This window comes from Pipistrellus kuhlii, unplaced genomic scaffold, assembly GCF_014108245.1.
Source record: "Pipistrellus kuhlii isolate mPipKuh1 unplaced genomic scaffold, mPipKuh1.p scaffold_m20_p_1, whole genome shotgun sequence".
Lineage (NCBI taxonomy): Eukaryota > Metazoa > Chordata > Mammalia > Chiroptera > Vespertilionidae > Pipistrellus > Pipistrellus kuhlii.
The window spans coordinates 85983606-85997959 of NW_023425404.1; the positions used below are offsets into that span (position 1 = coordinate 85983606).

The 14354-nt window shown below is 41.3% G+C and overlaps 1 protein-coding gene across 18 annotated transcripts in view; it reads left to right on the forward strand.

Moving 5' to 3' along the window:
* Positions 1-14354, forward strand: part of CREM (cAMP responsive element modulator) — a 96398-nt gene that overhangs the window by 15142 nt on the left and 66902 nt on the right. For 16 of the 18 annotated variants that reach the window (XM_045586387.1, XM_036454483.2, XM_036454520.2 and 13 more), the window contains exons 2-3: positions 767-867; positions 13262-13385. The exons of 1 other annotated variant lie outside the window; for it this stretch is intronic. In XM_045586387.1, coding sequence (XP_045442343.1) covers positions 824-867; positions 13262-13385 — 168 coding nt within the window. In that variant the 5' untranslated portion in view covers positions 767-823. The remainder of the gene's footprint in view (positions 1-766; positions 868-13261; positions 13386-14354) is intronic. One more of the 18 variants, XM_036454469.2, reaches the window with a different exon arrangement.

The following is a 14354-nucleotide window of genomic DNA, read 5'->3' on the forward strand; positions in this document are numbered from 1 at the left end:
CGGTTTGGCTCAATGGATAGAGCGTCGGCTTGGGGACTGAAAGGTCCCGGGTTCGATTCCGGTCAAGGGCATGTACCTTGGTTGCGGGCATGTCCCCAGTAGGGGGTGTGCAAGAGGCAGCTGATCGATGGCTCTCTCTCATCGATGTTTCTAACTCTCTATCTCTCTCCCTTCCTCTCTGTACAAAATCAATAAAATATATAAAAAAAAATAAATAAATAAAAAAAAATAAATAAATAAAAATCAATAAAAGGAAAAGAGGGAAAATGATTTATTCAATTTATTAAGTGATTATTACCATTTAAACATAGCCCTGGCCACGTTTTCTCAGTGTTGGCCCAGGGACTGAAGGGTCTCAGGTTGGATTCCTGTTCAAGGACATATCTCTCTGTTGCAGGTTCAGTTGAAAATATATCCTCTGGTGAGGATTAAAAAAGTAAAAAATAAATAAAAATAGAGCTGATACCTATGAGTAGTGCATAGTACATATTAAGTAATTAGCAATGCTTTCTCTTCAGTAGAAAAGAATCTGAGAACACATGATTTAAGGATTTTGAAATCTTTTCCTAGGAAGATCATAAAATTGAAAAAATATGGAATTGTTTTCAGCTTTTTCTATTTGAAAAATATAGAATTGTTTTCAGCTTTTTATGCTTTTTTTTCAATTTTATAGAAATTAGGATATTTTTCTGGTGTAGTTTTGAGAGGTTTTAATTAAAAAAAAAAAGTTATGATCTCCCAATTCAACATTATAATTTCACTGCAGGGTAAATAAAGAAGAAAACCGAGAAGGAGCAAAGCATTGATTACAAATGTCTTAATAATGAACAAATGCGGCAGGAAAAAATATATTAAGACAAATTTAAGGTAGGTGGTATACATACATTTGTTTTTTTGTTTTGAAAATATTACTTAGAGCGTCTAAAGTTAAAATGTATAAGTTAATGTAGATAAGTACACATACTTAAATATACATGTATATGTATTATAATTCTATATAAAAAGATGTAATATGCAAATGGTTGTTACGTTGTGAAGTGTAATAACTGACTGTGTAATGACCAGATCAGCAGGGTGGTGGGGCAGTGAGCACAGGAGGGTGGGGGAGAGAGCTACTGGCTATAAGCAGGCAGCAGAGAGCTCCAGGACGGGTCAGGGCAGCAAGCTATGGGTGGGGGGGCAGGGGCTGAGGTAGCTACAGGAGGGCGGGGCAGCCGGTGGAGAGCTACGGGAGGGCAGCAGCAAGCTACTGGCTACAAGCGGGCAGTGGAGAACTATAGGAGGGGGCAGGGCAGCAAGCAATTAGGGGCAATGGGGGCAGCAGGGTGCTGTAGGAGGGTGGGGCAGTGGGCGGAGAGCTACTGGAGGGAGGCAGTGAGCTACTGGTGCATGGATTCATGCGCAGGGCTACTAGTAAGATATAATCATATGCATCCATATATATTTTTTTAAATATATTTTATTGATTTCCACAGAGAGGAAGGGAGAGGGATAGAGAGCTAGAAACGTCGATGAGACACAAACATCGGCCAGCTGCCTCCTGCACACCCCCTACTGGGGATGTGCCCGCAACCAATGTACATGCCCTTGACCAGAATCAAACCTGGGACCTTTCAGTCCGCAGACCGACGCTCTATCCAATGAGGCAAACCGGCATATGCATCCATATTATTTAGCCATTCAACTAAGGAATTCATCTTCAACTATTGTATATATGTATTCTATTGGATTCTGTAGGGAGTAAGTGGACATGCACATTTAGCTTATTCTAAATGCTGGCCTTTCTCCTTAGGAAGGAGACCATCTATAGGGATGTGGACAGAGTTTTCCTTTTCCTCCCTCCTTGCTCAAGTCTCTACCAATATTTTACAGAAACACAATTAGAATTTTTCAACTTTTATTTTGGTTACTTTCAGAGAAAGTTTGGTTTATCAGTTGGATCTAGTTTTAAAAAGAAGATAAATTTTCTATAACTTTTTTTGTAAAACGATTTAGAAATAGAGAATAGAGACAACTTTACTTATTATCATTACTTTTTTATAAAAAATATATTTTACTGATTTTTTACAGAGAGGAAGGGAGAAGGAGAGGTAGAAACATTGATGAGAGAGAAACATCTATCAGCTGCCTCTTGCACACCCCCGACTGGGGATGTGCCCACAACCAGGGTACATGCCCTTGACCAGAATCAAACGTGGGACTTTTCAGTCCGCAGGCCGATGCTCTATCCACTGAGCCAAACCGGTTAGAGCATTATTATTACTTTTTAATCCTTACCCAAGGATATTTTCTCCATTGATTTTTAGAGAGAAGGGAAGTAGATGGGGAGAAGGGGGGCGTAAGGGCACATGCCTCACGTACGTGCCCTTACCAGCGTGAACTGGCAACAGAGGTGTGTGCCCTTGCCCTGGAATTGAACCCACAACCCTTGGTCTAAACACAGAAAACTGGCCAGGGCTAGAAACAATGCTTTTTCTTTTCCAGCTGGGTTCTGTTTTTAAAAGAGGTGAACAATTTTTTACCAGGGTAATTTGTCTTTGCAACGTTAGATACAACTAAGATTTTACAAGTTTATTAGTTAATTGAACATTTTAATTATAACTAGGAAACTGCCTTTGACTTACTTTCATTCAGATATTTTTGGCCTGTTTCTTTTTCCTTTCTTTGTTTCTATCTTCTCTTTTAAGAACACTTTCCTAGGTAACTGTGATAGCATTTCTTTAAAATGCTTTTTATTTTTCTTCTCATTTTGTCTCCTACTTACATGGCTTGTGTGTTCTTTTTTTATTTTTTTAAATTTCTTTATTGATTAAGGTATCACATATTTGTCCTCAACCCCCCCATTCCAATCCCCCACTCCCCCCCACTCATGCCCCCACCCCCCTATTGTCCTTGACCACTGGGTAGGCTCATGTGCACATAAGTCCTTTGGTTGATCTCTCCCTTTTATCCCCACCCTCCCTTTGAGGTCCAACAGTCTGACCCATGGCTCCTTATCTCTGGGTCTGTTCTTGTTCATCAGTCTATGTTGTTCACCAGGCTTGTGTGTTCTTGATACATACCGTGTTTTCCCGAAAATAAGACATCCTCCGAAAATAAGACCTACTTACAGGTTTCCTTCTGAGTGAAATATATGGCATCCCCCCGAAAATAAGGCATCCCCCTGATTGCTATTGCTAAACATGAGAGATTTGGTGTACTGATTCTCAAAGAAATGGAGTCACAAGAAATTCACCAGGAAATTCAGGAATTGGATTGTTATGATGATATTCCAGAAGATGATGACATGATTGTCATTGAATAAATGAGTAAATTCTTGATACTGTAGGATTCACAGTTTGTCTGGTTTGTGTTGACAACTACAGTACTGCCGTACCATATACAAGTAATAAATTTCCTTTATTTTCATTTAACAATAAATGTGTACTGTATATTTCTTCATGGAAAAATAAGACATCCCCTGAACATAAGACCTAGCGCATCTTTGGGAGCAAAAATTAATATAAGACACTGTCTTATTTTCGGGGAAACGGTATGTATGCCTAAATAACTTTGGTCATAATTATCTTGGCATTTCTATAATTGTAAATGTAGTTTTATGAATATATTTCTTGAAAGTTTGTTACTGGTTGTCTATCTATTGTTTATGTTGTACTGTATAAACAGTACAATTCTGTTATATTTTGGTGTTTGGGGGAGTAATTGCAGTATGATGTAGATGTACTATTAATGTCCCAGAAAATAACAGAGAAAGCAAACAAATACAGTTCTACACCTCACCCCCCAAATAAAATAGCTAATCTGAGGTATCTTTAAAAAATGTGCTAATAGATGAATCCTATTTGTTTAAAACAATAATATGTTAATATTTCGTTAAACTGAATTCCAGTATATTCAGAACATTGAGATAAGGTTCACTTTTCTATCAAAAGAAAATGGTTTGCTAAATAATAAAAAGAAGATTTCATGTGAAATATTTAATCTTTATAAGAATATGCTACTACCGTTAATCTTAAGTGTAAATATACCCACTTTAGCAAATCCTTATCTGTTCTTTAGAATTATGGAATATTTTCCAGTATTTTGTTTGCTTTTAGTTTATAATTGACTTTTTTGTTTTAGTTTATTATTATTTCATCTTATAATTTGTAGTTACTAATTGGTGTTTTCTCTCTAATAAGAATTATCGTTTAAGATTAAAACATTGCATAATTAATTGATATATTATTCTATTAATTTTTTAGTACACTATGTTTAATATTTGATTATTTCAGAAAGTGATATTTTGGGGGAAGCATTCTATGTTTCTTCAATTTTACCATAAAATGTATAGTAATCAATGCAGGAATATAATGGATCTTTCTCTTATATTTATAAATAAATTCTAACTGAAACAGCTGAGGCTAATTTACAGATGTTAGTGTTATGTGTACTTATTTACAGCAAGGTTTTACATAGTAGGTGAGCTCAGTAATTTGAGAGAGGAAACTTATAATAGTTGTAAAGAAGGGTGAACCGAAACCGGTTTGGCTCAGTGGATAGAGCATTGGCCTGCAGACTGAAAGGTCCCGGGTTCGATTCCGTCAAGGGCATGTACCTTGGTTGCGGGCACATCCCCAGTAGGAGGTGTGCAGAAAGCAACTGATGGATGTTTCTCTCTCATCGATGTTTCTAACTTTCTATTCCTCTCTCTTCCTCTCTGTAAAAAATCAATAAAATATACTTTTAAAAAAAGAAAAGAATGGGAGAGTAAGTTTGCTAGGAAAAGAATAAAATTACTGCCCATTTGAATTTAATAACTTTAATACTGGTGAAAGAATGGAAGAGACAGAATTGATTTTGTCTGAGTTGGCATTTATTAAACATATACAATAAAAGGATTTTAAATATTTCTCTCTTTTCCACATCCAACCCGGCTAGAGTGGTCAGGTTCCTGAGTAGGAGTGGCTGGGGATGAGAAAAATGAAAGAAAGAGACAGACACAGAGATAGAAGGAAAAAGCTGGGGCGGGTGGGATAGCTGTCCTCTTCTGAATAGACAGTGACCCAGGGCCCATAAAGCATAGTTATTTTATACAGCAAAATACCAGGAAGTTTTACTAAAGCCCAAGACAAAGGAGATTAAGTGCATTCTTGTGGCTTCTTTGTAATCATCACTTCTGGGTGGGCTGGGATAATCTTGTTTGTTCCGGGTACTTGGCTGGATTTAGATAATGAAACCCACCCCCAGAAAGTCAGGTTGACAACACACCTGTCTCTGGCAAGGTATGTTTCCAGAGCATGGCTCTGCCCGGCACTGCTGTATTCAGGGGCCTTTCCCAGGTGCTCTCTACCAAGGATATTGGGAAATAGTAGTTAAAATGAGAAACCATGGATTCTAAACTGAATTGGGTGGGATGTGAAGATATGGGTAGGCTGTGGGAAAGGAAGAAAGTGGTCTGGAGATCTCAGGGTAGTTGAGTAACAGGAGTGGTAGGAGTTATAGAGGGAGGATGTAAGATGGGAGAATAGGATGTCAGAAATAATTTTTCAGAGATGGAGCAGTTTTGAACACAGTAAAGATTCACTGTATGGCTAGCCACTCAAGTAGGTATTTGAAGTGGAGTGAGAAAGTCATTGAACTGAGGCATCAGGGTGAGAGGGATGGGTTCTTCCCTTTGTGTTGAACAAAACTCAGACTGATGGAATGGAAGGCTCTTGAGGCAGGTGCCAAAGTCTCTATTTATAGGATGGTATACTTACTTACTGTGAGCCTTGAGGTGTGCCTCACCAGCACAGCCACGGACGGGTTCAGGGAGCCTGAGAGAGGGCTGGTGAAGGATGAAGAAAAGACAAGCAAAGAGAATAAACTGGATCTAGGTGGATCTTCTGTGTCTGGCTGAGGCCACAGAACAGATTCTGACTGCAAAGCTGATGCTTTGTTTATAGGTAATTTACAATGTTCTTCTAAGTTTCACTTATTTTGGCAGCACTTGCTGCCCCTCCCACAGCCCATTAGCTACCCAGGAAAGATTTAGGAAGCAGTCACAAGATCAGGCTTAATTATGCTTGGAGGACTGTGCCCTCCAAGCTGGGACTTGTTTGCAACTTTGCCAGCAGGTTAGTCCGAGGCTTAATCCTATAACCGCTCCCTACATTGAGGGAACAAGGGAACAAAGGAGCAGAGGAGGAACCGCTGGGAAATAGTAGTGGGAATCAAAGAGGATGCCAAGTCAACATTCTGATCTTTATAAGGTGTGGGAAGATGAGCTGCTCTTTAGAGGGCTGTGGGGACTTTGGAGTTTCAGGTAGCACGTTACAAAGGCTTAGAAGGAAAATAGAAGTAATTGTATTTTGTAGGCAAAGGAAACACTAGCTATGAAAGTGAAGATGAAATAATGGGAGGGGAATCTATCTTTCGCATTGTCTGGGAAAATAAGAATGTAAGGTGTTAATGAATGTAATTCTGGTATGGCTGCAGGGGCATCACAGTTTAGTCCTGGCTTTTGGGGGAGGCCCATGGTCTGTGATATATGGTCCTTAGAGTGGACAGTAGCAATTGTGAGGAGCAGCCAACTCAATTGCTGGTGTAGTGTTGGGATTGGAAGTGATAGTTAATAATATAAAGTGTAGCAAGAAGAATGAACTAACCTTCTTATTCCTTCCTTTTTCACTAGGAGGCTCAGGGCCTTGTGGCATCCTGATTTAGCTGATATTTAACAGAGGGAGTTTTTTTGTTTTTGTTTTTTGTGGTATTGACTCATGATTCTAGCTTTGGAGCTTAATGGACAGTGAGGGTTTTGACTGAAAGAAAGAATGAAAGGAAGGAAGGCTGTCTGAAACCCTAGGTGTAGATGCCCAGCAGGAGGGGTTGTGCATAAAAGGGATTTGGGAGTTAACCACCATACCCATACGGAATGTGTAGATTGAAAAAAGGAGAAGGACAAAGGATTAAATTCTGGGTAGGACCTAGTAAAAAAAGGGAACAATTAAGGTGATTGCATCAGATAAAAATACTTTCATGTGTAAAACATTTTAAAATATTACTAACTTATAAAGTCTTTTGTTATAAAAAAAAAAAAAAAAAAAGTCTTTTGTTATATCTCTAAAAATGGGTCCTGTTTAGGTTTACCTTTTAAGCATTTTTTTAAAAATGGGAATCATCCTGTATTCTATTATGTGTACTCCTCTTTGCTTAAACTATACCAAGTATAGTTAAACTTTTCTTAATGACTCAGGATAATTATTGTAAACTAGAGGCCAGTGCTTGAAATTCATGTGGGGTGGGGGGAGAGGGTGGTATCCCTCAGCCAGGCCTGCGCCCTCAGGGGATGTCTGACTGCCAGTTTGTGATAGAATTTACCAATAAATTAAGTTTTTCTCAAAATTTAATGTACATTGGGATCTCTTTAGTATAAAAAATTCAATCCTCAAAGTTTGTTTCAGTAGATTTGGGGTTGAGCCTGGGGATCTGCATTACTGTTATTATTTTTAACAACTATGGTGGTTAGTTCTGATCTAGATTGTCCAAGTGTTACAGGCACCTCTCACTGACACCAGAGGACACGACAGCCCCTGAGTTAGTGGTAGAGGGCTGCCCCCAACCTCCATCCTTGTTTTCTCATATAAATATATTTATATGAGAGACCTTAACTGTGTTATGAAAAGCCAATTTACTAGAGCAATTAAATCGTGCCTCTTCATTGAAAAAGCAAAGTAAGCAAACCTATACATTTGGCTTATGAAGCTCAGACTGGTGCTCAGGTAGTCTGAAGAGCAAGCTGGGTGGGAGTCTGAGGTGTTATATACCCTCTTGTCTGTACGTCTCAAAATTCCTTTGCTGACCATTTTAGTAGAAATTAATTCTCAATGTCTTCCTCCTTTTTTTTTTTTTTTTTTTTAATTCGTGGAAGTCTTCCAGTAATCATGAGAAACACCTGGCAACTTTATCTTGCCAGATCTTGAGACTGCTGGCTTCTCTGCTTAGGGAGAAAAACTGCCCTTTTTTCCTTTTCCCCTCTTTCTGCATTCTCTCAGTAAGGAGGTTTTTAAAGACCATTTACTCTGTGTTCTTGGCTGGGAAGATAATGGCTTGTTAGTTACAAGCTGGCTGCAGATTGCCCACACTGTTTGTCCAGTTTTAACTTTCCTATCTCAGTTTTCCTATCTCTCCCCCACCGCCTCCCCTTCCCCCCTGCCCGCCCTGGAATCCTGTAACACAAGGACTATACTTGGAAAACTAAGAATCAACTATCAATGAATCCCTTTAGGGCATGGGCATGGGTTGTAACTAACCCACTTTTGTATTTTCAGGCTTGTCATGTAGATGGTGCTAAATGAATGTTCCTAAAGTGAATAGAGTTTTCTTGGGCAGGCTCTTCAGTAATTAATGTTTAAGTTGAGACTTAAATTCCTGACAGAACCTTAGGAGAATTTTAATAAAGGTGTAAGAAATAGCTTAAGACAGCATTTCTCAAGTTGTTTCCAAAATACTTCCAGGACATGCTTTGTGGAAAAGGGTTTTTAGTGGTCAACTGCGTTTGACAAGTGTTGCTCAACTGCTACTCCAGGGGTCGCCAGCCTTTTGGCCCACTGTGGTCCAAGGACCACCGGTTGGTGACCGCTGCATAGACTATAGCCCACAGGTTTGAGAAAGGAAGGCTTGGATTCAGGTAGGTAGTGGCTGCTGAAATGCAAAAGAAGGTATGAAGTGAAAGACTGTAACTGAAGGATCTGTAGGATCTGGCAACGAATTAGATCTGGCAAAAAGATCTGGACATTTTATTCAAAGTTGTAAGTGGTCTGCATACTTGTTGGATACATATTTTGACCTCAAAGACGGAAAACAAGGATATTATATTACTGACAATTAAAAGATGTACAATAGCCCTAGTTGGTTTTGCTCAGTGAATAGAGTTGGCTGTGGACTGAAGGGTCTGGGGTTTTATTCTAGTCGAGGGCACATGCCCAGTTGCGAGCTCGATCCCTAGAAGGGGGCGTGCAGGAGGCAGCTGATCAGTGATTCTCTCTTATCAATGATGTTTCTATCTCTCTCTCCCTCTCCCTTCCTCTCTGAAATCAATAAAAATATATATATTTTTAAAAGGTGTATATTTTTTTAAAAAGGAAATAAAAAATTGAGTTTGTTTATTTTGTTTGCATTTTAAATTTTTAGTAGGGTAAAATTTATTTTGATAAGGTTTACCTTTTATCTTGAAAGATTCATGTAGAAATCATTAACTTAAATTGAAAACAATAATACAAAAGATTTTCCCGGAAAAAAAAAGATTCTCTTCTTTAAGTAACTGGGGAAATGTAGGATAGATGGTCAATTCTGACTGATTTAATTTGAGAGGCTTGTTTATCAGAAACTACTTAGTGCTGACAAAGCTAGATACACCTTTGTATTATAACTAGAGGCCCGGTGCATGAAATTTGGGCACTAGTAGGGTCCCTAGGACTGGCCAGTAATAAAGGCTGATCTGTGGGGCAACCAGCAGGGTAATCGGGGTCCCTGCCCACACCTGCTTTGGCCTGGCACTGCCTGCTTGCTGGCCCCGCCCCCTGCCCCTGCTACCGGTCACCATCTTTGGGGTAACCAGCAGGGCAATTGGGACCCCTCCTTGCATCTGCATTGGCCTGGTGCTGCTTGCTTGCTGGCCCCACACCTTGCAAGCGCCACTGGTTGCTGTCTTTGGGGCTTTGGGGTGATCAGCAGGGCAATTGGGGACCCTGCTTGCACCCGCCTTGGCCTGGCACCTCCCATTCAGCTGTTTCACCATTTCCCACAATCCCACTCTCATCAGGGCCTATCGGAGCCAGCAGCACCTCCACTGCCACCCACTGCTCCCAGTTGGACATCCTTAGCGCTGCCTCGGAGGTGGGAGAGGCTTCTGCCATCACCACTGTGTCTGCCCCCTGGTGGTCCATGCATGTCATAGCGACTGGTCATTCCCTGTTGTTCCACCTTTAGGGTCAGTATGCATATCACCCTTTTATTATATAGGACTAGGGGCCCAGTGCTTGAATTCATGTACCTTGAAAGGAACTGTGGGTCGTGAGGCCGCGGTGGGCACAGGGGCAGGTCTCGGCCCATCCTCCATGCTCCTGCCTGGCCGCTCTCATCACCACCCCCGATCTTCTGTCTGCTGGCTGCCCTGCGCCCGCTGCCCCCATGCATCGATGGCAACGGCCCCACTCACATCTGCTAAGGGTATGGAGTGATTGGGGCTGGCGCTGGGCAGTGGCAGTGGGTGTGAACAGTGGCTCTGGTGCTGGCTGTGGTTCAAGCTGGGCTTGGGCTGGTGCTGGCAGCAGGTGTGAGAGCCTGGTGGGACTACAGCACTTGCAGGAGAAAAGAATTTTGAATAACTAACAGAGGCTCGCCCCAATGACAGCGACTGGTGCCACGCCTTGGTCTGGCGCTCCTGCTCACCTGCTCCACCATCCACTGCTATTGATGCCCTCATGTTCCATACTCCCTTTGGTGGTCAGTGCATGTCATAACAACCAGTTGTTCAGTTGTTCTGGTTCTGCCGTTAAATCGGTTTGCATATTAGCCTTTTACTATATAGGATGATAATGCATTCAATTAGGACAGTGGCAAAGTTCTTTCATACTACATCAAATTAAAAAGCAGATATATTTGGCCTTGAGAATCATGGACTTTATGTAAAATAAAAACACTGATTTTTATCACTCATTTATATTATAGGGCTTAAAAGAATTATCAAGGAAACTTTACTATAAGATTCAAAACATTTTTGGTAAACTAATTTTTATAAAACATTTTCAATTCATATTCACTGAGCAGAGGAGAAACAGTAATTTTGGAGAGTTGGGACTCTGCCACTAAACTTATTTTTTGAAAAAATAAACTAGTATATTTGGATGACAAAAATGAGTATCAGAAAGATAGGTAAAAGCCGAATCCAGTTTGGCTCAGTGGATAGAGCGTCGGCCTGCGGACTGAAGGGTTCCGGGTTCGATTTCGGTCAAGGGCATGTACTTTGTTGCAGGCACGTCTGCAGTAGGGGGTGTGCAAGAGGCAGCTGATCGATGACTTTCTCATTGATGTTTCTAACTCTCTCTCTTCCTTCCTCTCTGAAAAAAATCAATAAAATATATTTATTTATTTATTTTTGGTTGGGGTTTTATTTTATTTTATTTATTTATTTATTATTTTTTAAATAAATCTTTATTGTTCATATTATTACAAATGTTCCTCTTTTTTCCCCCCTTCATTGCTCCCCTCCACTAGGTTCCCACCCTACCCTCTCCCCTTTCCCCACCCCTCATTGTCCTCATCCATAGATGCACAGTTTATGTTCAGTCTCTTCCCACACCTCCCACTCCTCTTTTCCCTGAGAATCATTAGTCCACTCCCCTTCCATACTTCCGATTCTATTATATTCACCAGTTAATATTGTTCATCAGATTTTTTAAAATTCTCTTGGTGTTTAGATTCACTTGTTGATAGTTATGTATTTGTTGTTCATAATTTTTATCTTTATTTTCTTCCTCTTCCTAAAGAACCCCCTTCAGCAATTCATATAATTCTGGTTTGGAGGTGATGAACTCCTTTAGCTTTTTTTTTTTATTAGTGAAGCTCTTTATCTGGTCTTCGATTCTGAGTGATAGCTTTGCTGGGTAGAGTATTTTTGGCTGTAGGTTCTTGCTGTTCATCACCTTGAATATTTCTTGCCATTCCCGTCTGGCCTGCATGGTGTCTGTTGAGAAATCAGCTGACAATCGTATGGGTGCTCCTTCATAGGTAACTACCTGCTTTTCTCTTGCTGCTTTTAATATTCTCTTTGTTTTTTGCTCTTAGAATTTTAATTATGATGTGTCTTAGTGTGGTCCTCTTTGGATTCCTTTTGTTTGGGGTTCTGTAGCTTCTTGGACTTGTAGTTCTAATTCTTTCACCAAGTGGGGGAAGTTTTCTGTCACTATTTCTTTCAGTATGTTTTCGGTATCTTGCTCTTTCTCTTCTTCTGGGACCCCCATAATTCTGATGTTGGTTCGCTTGAAGTTGTCCCAGAAGTTTCTTACATTATCTTCAACTTTCTGGATTCTCTTGTCTTCTTGCTTCTGCAGAGGAGTGTCTTCTGGGTCTTTATGTTCCAAATCTTTGACTTGATTCTTGTGATCTTCCATTCTGTTTTTAGGACTCTGTATAATATTTTCTATTTCAAAGAATGTATTCTTTATTTCTTGTTGATCCCTTATTATTTCTAGTTGATCCCTTATTATTTCTAGTTGATCCCTTTTCATATCCTCATAGGTCTCCTTTATTTTATCGGCCTTTTCTAAGAAATTCTTGAAAAACCTTATAACCGTGGTTATGAACTCTATATCCAATCACTTTTTGTCCTCCATTTCTTTTTTTTATGATCTGTTTCCTTGTCTCGGCATTTTCGCAGCTTCCCTGAGTTGGTAGCCTTAAAAGTCTCTGTGTTCAATTGGATGCGGCAGAGTTTCAGGGTGGAGCCTACAGCCTTGGCTTCTGTCAGCCCCACCCTATGAGGCTCCTGAGTCTCTGTGTTCCTCAGGGTCCTTTGATACTCACTGCAAGCACCTCTGAGAGAAAGGTGTCCTAGAGTTTCGCCAGCTACCAAAGAGTCTAGGCTCTCCCCCAGTGAGCCCGGAACTGGGGTTCATTTCAGTTGGAAGTAGGGTTCAGAGCAGTCTGGAACTTTTGTCTCCTTTCCGCTAGGGCAATCCAGCGGCACAGTTTTTTGCGCGCAATGTGCGCTCCTCTGGGACTTCCTTTTGCTGCTCCCCTGGGTTTCCGCCTTACAGCCCAGGCTCCCTCTGTATGAGCCTGGGTCCCCAGGGTCTGGCCTAGAACTGGGGTTCAGTGCTGTTGGATCTGGGGTTCAGCACAGTCGGAGCTTTTATCTCCTTCCTGGTCGGGAACGCACTCAGCTGCCCCTCCTCTCCAGCTCTGTCTTCTCCGGGCGCGCAACGTGTCCCCGTAATTAGGGCTTTTACAGCTCCTCTGATCTTCCTTCTGGTTTTCTCTTTCCTTCTCGTTGTAGAATTTCCAGTCACTTGACTTTCCTATAGTTCTGGGTAATATCCATTTTGTATTTTAGTTGTATTTTATTGAAATTGTTGTGTGAGGCTGCAGTTAGGTGTTTACCTATGCCGCCATCTTGGATTCTCTCTTGGGATTTTTTTTCTTCTCAATAAAATATATTTTAAAAAAAGAAAAATAGGTAAAAATAGAGAAATGTTTCTGATAAGACCTTAATATTTCTTCCTTTTTATTGTCTTTTCAGACAAATGACCATGGAAACAATTGAATCTCAACAGGATGGAAGTGTAACAGATTCTTTGACAGAGAGAGAATCTGCAAATATGCAGGCCCAGACTGGCCAAAATTCAATCCCTAATTTAGCTCAGGTAAATTCATTGTAGGCAATAGTCAGACACTGATGAAAGTTAAACTATATGGAAATGAGAAATATGTTTAGATTCTGTTTTATTGCAATTGATGTTAAGTTTCCCTGTTTCCTGGTTATCAGCTATCCTTACTGATTTGATGTAGAAGGGAATCTACATGATTGAATTACTTTTGCATTGTAACAGACACTTTGCCATGCTCCTCCACCACTTATGCAAAGGAAAAAATAAAAAACCTCTCCACAACATATAATCCTCAAATTATTATTATTATTTTGTGTATATATATATATTTATAAACTAGGGGCCCAGTGAACAAATTTGTGCACCTTGAAAGGACCTGTGGGTCACGAGGCTGTGGTGGGCATAGGAATGGGTCTCAGCCCATCCTCCGTTGCTCTGCCCCGGCCCCTCCTGCTGAGGCCCCTGGTCCCCTGTCTGCTGGTAGCCCTGCTCCTGCTCCTGCTGCCGCTGCACTGATGTGGAGCGACTGGGGCCAGCACCAGCAACAGGTGCAAGCAGGTCCGGCGCCATCAGTGGATGCAAATGCTGGCTCTGGCACCGGCAGTAGGTGCAAGCAGGGGCTCCTGCACTGGCAGTGGGTGTGAGAAGCAGCTGATGGCCCTGATTTCCCCTAAGGAGCAGGGAGAGGTGGAGAAGCCCTGAGGGGCAATCAGGGCCTGCAGCCACTGCTGACAGCACCGAGCAATCGGGTTCAGGCGGGGAGCCAGCAGTGGGTGCTAGTGGGGCTGGCACCAGCCACAGGTGCAAATGCCAGGTGGGATAGCAGCGCGTGGGAGCAAAGAATTTTTAGTAACCACCAGAGGCTTGCCCCATTGACAACAATCAGCACCCAGCCTTGGTCTGGCAGCCCCACTCACCTGCTCCACCATTCTGCTGCAGCCAACACCCACCATGTTCCATGCTCTGCCCCCTGCTGCCAAAACCCACCATACTCTGCACACGCTC